This window comes from Primulina huaijiensis, chromosome 8 (assembly GCF_012295235.1).
Source record: "Primulina huaijiensis isolate GDHJ02 chromosome 8, ASM1229523v2, whole genome shotgun sequence".
NCBI lineage: Eukaryota > Viridiplantae > Streptophyta > Magnoliopsida > Lamiales > Gesneriaceae > Primulina > Primulina huaijiensis.
In genome coordinates, this window is record NC_133313.1 from 20,119,965 (window position 1) to 20,132,545 (window position 12,581).

The 12,581-nt window shown below is 29.9% G+C and overlaps 1 protein-coding gene across 9 annotated transcripts; it reads left to right on the top strand.

Moving 5' to 3' along the window:
* Positions 1-1,655: 1,655 nt before the first annotated feature.
* Positions 1,656-4,463, top strand: LOC140982482 (protein ASYMMETRIC LEAVES 2-like). 9 transcript variants are annotated; one of them, XM_073449011.1, is made up of 3 exons: positions 1,656-2,326; positions 2,945-3,040; positions 3,688-4,463. In XM_073449011.1, the coding sequence occupies exon 3, from the start codon at positions 3,698-3,700 to the stop codon at positions 4,289-4,291; it is 594 nt and encodes a 197-aa protein (XP_073305112.1). In that variant the 5' UTR covers positions 1,656-2,326; positions 2,945-3,040; positions 3,688-3,697; the 3' UTR covers positions 4,292-4,463. The 9 variants fall into 9 exon arrangements, with proteins under 9 accessions (XP_073305112.1, XP_073305107.1, XP_073305109.1 ...); XM_073449006.1 differs by having other exon boundaries at positions 1,658-2,326; positions 3,626-4,461; XM_073449008.1 differs by having other exon boundaries at positions 1,658-2,326; positions 3,631-4,461.
* Positions 4,464-12,581: the final 8,118 nt, after the last annotated feature.

Genomic DNA, 12,581 nt, shown 5'->3' on the forward strand with positions numbered 1-12,581 from the left:
TTTTAGTTTTTAAAATTTCATGTAAGACGTTTCAGCAATTTATTTATTTTTCAGTTGTAAAGACAATGTTTAAATTTGTGAATTATGAAAATAAACTGGTTTCGGTTTATACTATGCTACGAGGCTGGTTGTTTTTCGATTGTGTGATTGATGAACAACGCCGGTGTCGACTAACCACGGTCTCGGGGCGTGACAATTCGATTTCTCAAAAGCCAAAAATAATAATTTTCTAATAAACAGAAGTACGACCAGAAACTAAAAATTTTAAAAACGGAAAATTGCATCAATATGTCAACAAAACGTGACAAGCTATGCATGCACAGTCACAATTCGAACCAAATAAATTCAAACAACGTTCAATTTATGTAGCGATTGCACAGTATATACCTGAAATACCCTAATTAACCAGACCTGAAGGACCCAATTTGACCAACATCAACCAGCCACAAATAGGGGTGTTCAAACTTCGGATAAAACCGAAAAAACCGAACACCGAACCGAACCGAAAACCGAATTTTGTAATTCGGATATAAATGTTAAATCGAAGTTTAATTGGTTCGGTTTTGGATTATATATGTCAAAACCGAAAAAACCAAAATTTCATTAAATTAATAATTTTTTTATATTTTTATTTATATTATATAATTTCATATGATATTTAGTGAATAAAAAACTATTTTTAGTTGGTTTTTGTTTGTTTAATTAATTTAGACTTTATATTTAAATATTTTACTAACAAAACATGTAGAAAGTTAACATATTATATTTTACAATATATTTATATTATTAATTTAAATACTTATATCAAATTCGAATTAACCGACCGAAATAACCGAAACGTTTTGGTAGAAAACCGAACCGAACCGAAGAAAAATAGTTCGGATATCGGATTATATATTTCTAAAATCGAAAACTGAAATAAAAATCGAAAACCAAACCGAACCGACCGATGAACACCTCTAGCCACAAAGCCATAAATAGTCATTTCAAAATCAGTCCATGTAACCCTAAGTCAAAATAGATGCACAAACTTAAGGGCAACATCCCATTTTCATGTTTATTGACCCGATCGGATCCAACATGGACAGAAAAGTAATTGTTGTATTCTTCAAATATAAAATTATGAATTAAATATCCAATCTTGAAAATTCGTATCGATCCCTTGTATCATATATTTCAATATCTCAGCGCATAATACTCTCTATAATTTTAGGGAAATAACTTTTTTGATCAATTAACTTGTTCAATTTTGGTCAATTAACTCGTCAATGAGTTGTTTTGTGCATTAAATTTTTATGTATGCTATGTTAGTTCGATCGATGACATGGTACCGGAACTATCTGTATTTTTTTTGAATCATATCAGTAATTTCGATGACACGTCACTATAATAAAATGTAATTAAAACAAATAAAAAAATCAAAAAATAAAATAGAAGAAATGACCAAAAAAATTTGAAGACTTTTGATAAATATCAACCACAACCCTAAATTAGAAGACTGTAACATGAAATTATAATAAACAAAATGAAGAGGAAAGGTCATGTCACGACAGTAGACAACTCACTCTCAAATCTCTGTACTCTGAGATTGTAAGATAGTCATAGTGATTATACCTATATACCCAGTCCCCACACCCATCCCCCGATAAGAACAATAAAGTCACTTCAAATGCTTTGTTCCTTCTTTCTTCCCCTCGAAATCCACTGTGAGTTTGTTTTTCTAATTTTTAGCTGCGCTAGTTTTGCTTTCTCCCCGTTTCCATAGCCTCTGGTCTTGGGGGACTTTATTTCACCTATTTTCACATACGCACACACTTGATTCTCTGTCTATAAATATATATATGTATCTTTATATTTATATCTATGTAGTATATGGTGTATTTGTATGATTGCTGAGATGTCTAAGTAGCCCTCTTCTCATGAAATAAGGGTCTACCTTTTCTTCGGGCTGCCTTCTTTTCACCATCTTTGTATGCAGATTTTCGTTTCTTCGTGTATTCACCTGAGTAAGCGAAAAGATTGCTGCTAAAAGAAAGCCCTTTTGCATGATCCTTGAAAATACCGGAAAAACTATTCAGATGATAAAAACCCTTTAATTCTCTGGCAAAGAATTTATAAGGAAAGTGTGACAGGAGAGGGTGCATCAAACGAGCTAGGAATCAAGAGTCAAAGATCCAAATTAAACTTGTTTTCACCTATTTGTCAAACTACACGCCACCCAAAGAGGACACTGTACAAGGGAAGAATAAGATTGACTGCAGAAATCGAGGCGCCTTAAATTTTCAACGAGAGGAGGAACAGAATTACAGGGCCATTTTCTGTCTAGGTATAATACCCTTTTCTTGATTTAATATTTTATTTATAATACATATCCTTTGAGTACACATTTTCAAATAATTAATAAGTACTTGTAATATATATTTGATTTTGCTATTATTTCTTGAGTTAATATCAAATCCCGATAGAGGAAACCATCTGCCTTCTCTCAAAAATCCTTCACGGGTAAGTGAGGTAACTAATAGTCTGATCTGGTCTGCTCTCTCTCTCTCTCTCTCTCCACACATTTTCTAGCAATTTGTCACTAATTAACATGCAAAAAAGGAATGAATTCCAGAAAAGATAAACGTAGAAAACTCTCAGTCACGAGATCCGATTCAACAATATCTTTGTCCATGATATACAGTAATTAGACTAATATTTTATCATTGTACTTCAATTTCTTGCATAAAATGCATTAATTCTAGAAGAGTGAAAAAGGGTTTGCAAGAAGCAAATTCTGTTTCTATGTAAAAATAGGGCTAGAGAACTTGTCTAGGGTTCTGGTTAATTTGGAAGTAGAGAGCTGGATATGGAGCTTGATTTGTCCCCAAATCATATATCAAGTTTGCTAAATCTGGAAATTAACGACAGCTGTTTCATACATCTCAGTTATTTTTTGACACAGGCCAAAGTTGGGAATTTCACAATCACCAGCCTGCTTCACCAAGAGGAAGAATATTATAGATTTGACAGATCCTAAGCGGAGACTTATAAACGGCAGGTATAGAAAACATTCATTTTCCAGATTTGGTCACGATATTCTTTTCTTTGTAGTTTTGATTTTGATCTTCATAAATTCAATCAACTTTATGGGTCGGTTTCTTTAAAGCTTTCAATGATTTGCTTGTCTAATTTATGCGACAAAGCCGTATTTTGTTTTTTAATCTTGGTTAACTATTTTTTTTAAGAAAATTATTTTCTAAAATGTATTTGAAATATACTTGAAAATATCATTTTCTTAAATAAATAGTTGAACAAGATTATTTTGCAAATTCCCTCAAGATTATTACATATTTGATTTTTTTCTTTTTTTTACATAAAAGCAAAAAAATTATAAATAAATTTCATGCTCGGAAAATACTACTATTCCGAGTGCATATTTTCTAGAATTTTATGCTTTTCGGAAAAAAAACTAGGTTTTCGAAAATATTTTTGATGACTTGTCTTGTCTCAAAATTCTATCTTTTGTGATCATATAGAAATAATATCTACATACAAAACATCAAAAAAAGAAGAAGAAAAAAAAAACCACGTTTCCATATTTTACACTAGTTCTTGCATAAAATTTTATTTTCTTCTTCTCCAGTGCAGAACTTCATTTCTTGAAACTGTTTCTGATAGCAATAATTTAGTTGATAGATACGCCAGGCTCCAATTAATGGCTTCATCATCTAACTCCCCATGCGCCGCCTGCAAATTCCTGCGTCGAAAATGCCAGCCGGAGTGCGTATTCGCGCCGTACTTTCCACCGGACCAGCCGCAGAAATTCGCTAACGTGCACAAAGTCTTCGGCGCCAGCAACGTCACCAAACTGCTTAACGAGCTGCAGCCGCATCAGCGTGAAGACGCCGTTAATTCCCTCGCTTACGAAGCCGACATGAGGCTCCGCGACCCCGTCTACGGCTGCGTTGGCGTCATCTCTCTCCTCCAACACCAGCTCCGCCAGCTTCAAATCGACCTCAGCTGCGCCAAATCCGAGCTCTCCAAGTACCAGAATCACCTTAATGGTGGCTTCATCCACCACCATCAGCAGATCAACCTCCTCGGAAGCGGTATGGCGGCTAGGGACTTCCACCACCAGTTCTTCCCTACCAGTCATCATCAGCAGCAACACGTGATTAACGGGTATGATGCTAGTAGCTTCCTTGCCATGAATATGTCTGCAAGTCTCGGACAGTTGGGGGGCTTTCAGCAGGCCAAGGCATCCGGGGCCGCGTCGGATGGTCGCCGGGCGCCGGTGGAGCCGTCTTAGGGTTTTTTGTCTCCGCCATTTCTTTTCCTTAATTAATAATTATTCGAAGCCGGCGGGAGTTATATCGGTAATGCTACCCATGAAAACACTCGCGAACTAAATTATTATTATGTTATTATTTATTTTGTTTTTGGTGACTTACACTAATTAATAATTTGTATTTAATTTATTAAATAGATTATCTTCCTTCAAATTAATATAAGGCAAAAATTTGTGTGAGATAGTATCACAGTTCGTATTTTGTGAGACAGATCTTCTATTTGGGTTATCCATGAAAAAATATTACATTTTATGTTAAGCATATTACTTTTTATTATGAATATCGGTAGGGTTAACTCGTTTCACAGATAAAGATTCGTGAGACTGTCTCATAACAGACTTATTCTTAATATAAACCCTACTCTTAATTTTGCGGTTAATTAATTCGACTAAAAATTGATTTATTACCATACTCATTTGTAAAACACTCTTGAAATTAATCGATGAAAATTATATTATATATAGAGGTAAATTCAATATATATCGATAATAAAATGATTTATAATGGTGATCATTTGTAAAACTTTAACAATAATAAAACAAATATGTATAATCAATTAATACATCATCTTTAATGATAATACGCTAAATATTTGAAAGCAATTTTTTCACTAATGTGAGAGCAAACACATAATAATTAAATAAGTTCTCATTCAAGTAGTAAAATATATTTTTTCAACTTTAGCTCTTTAACACATAAGAAAACACCTAATTTTAAATCTATCAACACTCAAAAATGAAATTTAATATATAATTCACTATGATAATTCATTTACTACAATAAATTGCCAAATTATTCGCTCTTTATACACACACATCTATATATAAATATACGGTGTAATTTCTTTCCAAAATTTATATGTATGAAATCAATGGTTCTATATATAATCATCGAACATATAATGTTATATTTAATTAAGAGTAGGTCTCTTGTGAGACAGTCTCACGAATTGTTATCTGTGAGACTGGTCAACCCTATCAATATTCACAATAAAAAGTAATACTCGATCTTAGCATAAAAAGTAATATTTTTTCATGGATGACCCAAATAAGATATTTGTCTCAAAAAATACGACCCGTGAGATCGTCTCACACAAGTTTTTTCTTTTAATAATTAAAGTATGGTTTATCCAGTTTAAAACAAGATATAAATATTTAGGTGAAATATTTTTCAAAAATATATAATAATACTTTTTTATCAATGAGTATAACTCTTGTGCTACGGTCACACAATTCTATTTTCGTAAGATGTTTGGATCTGATCATTCTTAAAGTGAAAAATATAATATTTTTAACATAAAAAATAATTTTTTTCATGAATCAAGTATTCTCACAAAATTGATACGGGAGACCATCTCATGAGAATTTTTTTTTGTGTTTATTAATATTAATTTACAATGAAAATCATAATTTTCACAAAAAAATTAATATGATGTTACCGTTCATTCAGTCCAACAGTAACATGCCTAGATAGTGTAAGGGCCCATTCCTTAAAAATCTTGAAGGCTTGCACAGTAAGTTTTGTTTTGTAATTTTGCTATTATACAGTTTATATTTAGCAGATGAGAGAAAATGTGGCAGACAAGGAAACACTTCACACTTGCCTATGTCCTAAACAAATTTGTTTAAAAAATCAAAATCAAAATTTCGATTTTCCAAACTTTATCATTTTTATGGTATGATTTAAGTTATCTTGTGAATCTTCCATCTTTAGTACCAAATTTTGTTGCCTTCTTTAGTGATGTTGTTGTTGTAGAATCATTATAATTTCAGCGAGAAGGTCTCACGAATCTTTATTTGTAACACTGGTCAATTCTACCGATATTCACTATAAAAAGTAATACTCTTAACATAAAAAGTAATAAGTTTTCATAGATGACCCAAATAAGAGATCTTTCTCACAAAATATGACCTGTGAATTCGTCTCAAACAATTTTTTGTCTTATAATTTATGGAATTTGATAGGTGCAATATATTTTAAAAATGTCGGAGATGAAATGTATATTATATATATATATATATATAAATCACATTAATTATATTATTGATATGGTTATTTATGCGGGAAATTGGCCTTCAGTCCTCAGCCGTCGTTTTTTTTTGTGTTCAGTTCCTGGGTACTTTTTTAGTACCACATTTCCACACGAATTGTACTACATTTTCACATGAAGTGTACCACAATTTGTACGACATAGTACCACAATTTTGTGGGTAGGGAATGAACCCAAAGAAATTTTTTGATTGGAGATTTTTCACCAACTTCCCTTTTATGCATGAAAAACATAATTTTTTCAAATCATTGATTCATTAGTTATGAGCTTCTTTTATTTTTTAGAAGTGCAATAAATAGTCGAGGAAGAAGGAAAAAACATTCTTTAAAACCACATTAATCTGCGGTCTTCTTTTACAGCATGTAAATGGGGAATTATTTTCCTTCGCAATTAAGTCTATTAATTTCTCTCTTTTGACCGAATTCGTGTCACTTGAATCGAGGTCACATATACGTTTTTACTAAGTTTCTTTACACGAATCACCATTCTCCTTCATACAAACAACGATTGTTAATTTTTTTTTACTATAATTAGTTTGAATATTAAATGAAATATTCATTATTTGATCAAATTAAAAATAATTTCGTGTTAATTTTTTATTATTATTTGATCAAATTAAAAATAATAAATAATATATACAATATGTGTATCTTTTATTAATATATATGATAAACTGCACAATCTGTCCAGAAATCAAATCAAACCTTTCATGATTATCATTTAAAATAATATTATTTTTATTATTTTAAGTAGTATTTTTTAAAATTTTATAAATAAAATTGAAAATATATTTATTTAATATATAAAAAATAAATAAAAATGAATAATTGGAATGTGAGATCCACAAATTAATCAATAAATTTTTTTAAGACATGCTCAAGTGTATTTACCTTTAATAAATTGGATATTAGACAATGATGACGTAGGTGTGTAATGATGGCCTCGAGAACCCTACTTTAAATGCATTCTGCACTGGACTGACTAACTGGGGTAGTCTCGTCTCAGTCATACACACATATACACACACTCAAATGTGTGTGTATGTGTGTGTGTGTATATCAGTTAACCTTGCTCGTTCGTTTGTATAATAATAATTTTTACAATTAATTTTTATTTATTAATATATGATAATATTATTATAGTTACAAAAATTAATAAGAAGTCATAATGTGATTTAAAATGTTAAAATGAAAAAAAGGGAATAAAAACATATATAAGACACCATTTTTCTCTATTACTGTCAAACAATTTCTCAATAATAGTGACTAGGGGTGTTCAAATTTCGGATAAAACCGAAAATCCAAAATGAAAAAAATCGAACATTGAATCGAACCGAAAATCGAATTTTATAATTCGGATATAAATTTTAAAATCAAAATTTATTTGGTTAGATTTCGGATTATATATGTCAAAACCGAATCGACCGAAAAAATCGAAATTTCATTAAATTAATAATTTTATTTTTATTATATATTTTTTGAGATGATATCAGTGAATGGTGAATTATTTTGAATAATATTTAGTTGATTATTGTTTATATAATTCATTTAGACTTTATATTTAAATAATTTACTAAGAAATCATATAAAAAGATAACATATTATATTTTACAATATATTTATCTTATTAATTTAAATAATTGTATTAAAACCGAAATAACCAAACCATTTCGGTAGAAAATCGAACCGAAGAAAAATTGTTCGGATATCGGATTATATATTTGAAAAACCGAAAACCGAAAAAACTGAAATAAAAAATCGAAAACCGAATCGAACCGACCGATGAACACCCCTGATAATGATGAGCTAATAATTATTTTCTTAAAAACCCAGGAAAATCTTAATATATCGATGTAATTATTTTTTTTATGTAATAATATTAAAAGTAACCACAAGAAGAGCCAATGAAAATCCGTCAGATACACAACCACACGGACAAAAACAAGCCCTCTTAATTGATTATTTATTATACGATACAAATAACAGTGGTGGATTGGTGTCATTATTTTAGGTCAGCGTATGTTGCTGGGGTTACATAATTTAATATAAATTATATTTGCATGAAAATATTAAGTCTCCATTTCATGGCGTGGACGTACCTCCATAAATTAAAAATTGGTCATGTATATGTTGGCATATAAAAGTACCAAATCAAATATTAAATTATTTAATCTAATTAGGTTCTATATAGTATTAGGTGATCATATTACATAAATATACATATATGAAATGACAAATAATAATAACTAGTAAAGCTAGGTGGGGTGGGGTGGGGTGGGGTGAAAGGAACGGGTTATAAAGGCGAGGGGGAGGAGGGGGGAAATCTGGCCCGACAGAAGCACGCCTATCGAAGAAGCCAAATTCCAAAAGAAAAAAGGAAAAAGATAGCATTTATTTCGGGTTGTCCTTCTGAACTCTGATCCTTCCCTTCTGTTCCTCCCCCCACACACCCCAAAACAAACCNTATATATAATTTTGAAGTTAATAAGAGTATGGTACTTCTAGATTTATCTCTTCAAATAATGGTGGATGGGAGTTTACAAAGACGGGAACATAAACAATTTGATTATTATTTTTAGGTGTTTAAGGATATTATATGAACTAATAATCCCTTCCATATTATATATTTGTTTTGAGAACTTTATTAAGTAAATACTAATAAATTATTATAAAATTCATTTGGTCAGGAAATTGATATTTTTACAGGAAATTTAGGGAAATAACTTTGGTCAAATTCTATTTTTGAAAAATAACATTTTAAATATATTTGAGTGTTTTCAAAATCACATGGAAAATCGTTTTTGTAAAAATTAGACCAGATTTATTATACTAAATACCCCTTTAATATTTAAGCAACAAATGGATAATTAGAAAGGGAAAGTAAATGTTAATACTGGAGTCAATTATACGTTTTTCTATGTCAAATATTTATGACATACAACAATCGTTACAATTAGAAACAATGTACATCTAGAATCAAAATTCTCAAATTTGAGACGAGATTTCGAATTCGAGACTTAATTGTAACAATCTTCTCCGACTCATAAAACAGATTAAAAAAGAGAGTAAAGGAATTATGAAATTGGATTTGCAAGATATACACCCTAAAGACAATCAATTATCACATTTCTATAGTTGTACGTAATTATAACTTGATATGCCTATACATATATATAGTTATACAAATTCAATAAACCTTAAACAACTGATGTGTAAATATATATAACTATATATTTATTTTACTCGATATGTAAAATCAGATACATGGATCNTATCGAGTAAAATATATATTACTACTTATTGGTATATGGTACTTACCATAGCTAGCTACTAAAGGGACACCGTCCTTTGCATTTATTAGATAGCGAAAACACCATGACACTGCCCAACCTAATCAAAATTACGTGTATTTATTATATACTTCTAAATAAACATAATATTAATTTTCCACACTAAATTTTTTATTTAAATAATACTATACGCGCTTAATTAGATTGATCAATGCCACAAAATTTTTATGTTTTATGTGAAAATAAGGTTCCTTTTAATCAAATTATGTACAACAAGTATCCTGATCATAGAATTAGCCGTCCCATTAATATTATATTTATTCAACTGATCCTACACAAAACTTATTAATTGTTTTCGTAAAATGAAAATAAGTCTGGACAATTGAAATTATATAGACGAGCCGATCAACTAGATGCTACATATATATCAAGAGTAAGTCTTTTTCGAGACGATCTCAAGTGTGTGTGTGTATATATATGGTACATGTCGATCTATATTTATATTGAAAAAATATATTTTTAACACAAAAAATAATACTTTTCCATGAGTTGGGTCGAGTCGGATATCACAAAATTGACTTATGAGATCGTTTATGTAGAGTTTTTGTGATATATCAACTTACAATATATGCATGCCGTTACCTTGTATGTGCGAGTTTTTTTTAATTTAGTAGTTACATTTTTAGATATCTTATATGATATACATTAAAAAAAAATTGACAAGGATAATAAATATGATGGGAAAAGTCGGGATTGTGGAAAGAATGTGGAAGGAGGTAGTTATGACGTGATTTCAAATTTATGAAAATAAGTTTTTATGATAATTATTTGAAGATCAAAAAGTGCATTTTCATCCATACACTTTAAAATGATAAAATTAGTTTCTTCAATTATTGAACTTTAATTAGACAGTAGTTAACACAAATAAATAAGTTTGAATTCAACTTCCTTATACACATATTATTAGATGATAAAAAAATTTCACATGTAAGATATTCACATTGTTTGAACAAATATACTATTAATAAAAAAAGTTAGAACTTACACACATACAAATTTTGTGATACTGATCAACTCGATTCATATATATCTCAGTAGACTAAGTTCTCTCGTCTTTTCTAAGCTAATGTGATAAAACACAACGACATTTTTCACGACGCGATAAGAGATTATTTTATATGTTATTTTGAAAGAATATTATGAATTTTTACGAATAAGATAATATTACATACAAATGGAGATAGACATGATATACGAGCTTGATCGAGAGTCCAAATACTAAAGTATTTAATATAATAATAATAAATAAATAAATAAAATATATTGGCACTCTCTCTTTTCCTTGATGACTACTTTTACAATATGCCTTTTGTCTCCCTCTCTTTGAAAGCATTTCACCAACTTTCCTGTGTAGGACTTGGATTTAATCACTATTCGTATGTTGTACTAACATTCATACACACATATTATCTCCTCTGTCTTTAGGTACAAATACAAAAGCCAAATTGCTCGCTGTATATTTGAGTTTTCAAAGTCTCCCTTCTCCCTTCTCCCTTCTCCCTGTCTTTCTGTACTTCTCCAACTATTTCACTTCATCTATTCATATGCACACAAAATTTTCCCCCAACATACACACACACATAACATAGTGTGGATCAATCTAGTAGGAGATGTTCACCGTCTCTTGATTTTCAACAACTTTTTTTTATGCACATCTTTTTATAGATCTATGTTCTATTAGTTCCCCTATCTCGTAAAGAGTAAAAGGTTAGAGGCATATCGGTTTCGCTGGATTTGAAATCCGAAAAAAAAGTATCATTAAAGATGCAATATGTACAAACTATGTGCCGAATGTGTGAAACGGTTAACGAGGTGCTAGTACGAAAATATTTTAAACAATTAAATTTAGCATCGGAGTATTACTCGAAGAAAAATGATAATACGTCTATAGCACATTGTATGTCCCATAGTATGTCTCATTTTTCTACCCTTTCCCAGAAGCTGATGACTATTCATACTTATTACCTTGATACTAAATAATAGTTCGACTCATTACTTTAGTTCTGTTTTATTTGATTCTCATTCGATATTAGAAGTGTATTGATTATATGCTACCATTAACTCAACCGTGTGAAACCATACCAAAGATACAATTAATTTGGACCTAAATTGAGTTCAAGGCCTGGTTACAACTATTGATTCCTTTGGTCCAGTCCATCTCATGGGTATAAAGGCCTACACCGGTAAGCAGCAACCGGCCCATTGGACGAATAGCCCATGCTTACTTGGTTTTAAGTTTTAACTGTTTATTTATTTTAATTTTTGGTAGATTAACTTTTTTTTGTTTATTATAAGACTATTTTAGTAACTATTTTGAAAGACACAAAAATATTTAATTTTAAAAATATTTTTATTATCTACCATCTTACTTAAATTTCATCAAGTCATTTTATATTTTACGTAGAAATTTTTTTTAAACAAAACTTCTCTTTTAAATTGAACCGCTCTTCTAAATCGAAAACAATTTTGTATTAATGGTTTAGTATCGTTTTATCAACTTAAAAAAATAATATCATAAGTAACGCATGTACGTATTTCACTAGTTTTACTTAAGCCTACCAACTATGAACCCTGTCTCTATGTTTATGGGAGTGAATAATGTGATCAAGGTTTATTTTGCTACGAAATGTAATAAAAATTATAATTCCTTTTTTTTTAAAAAAATAAATATAAATATGAGGTCTTTAAACAATCTGATCAAATAAAATTATCTGATTAATTATTTTAATTTATTACCAGCCTAATTATTTAAGTTGTTCTATGTATGATATAATTCATAAATTTATTATAATTTAAATAATTGTTTATGTTTCCTTGTTTTTTTAGACACTACCAGCATCTATAATATTCG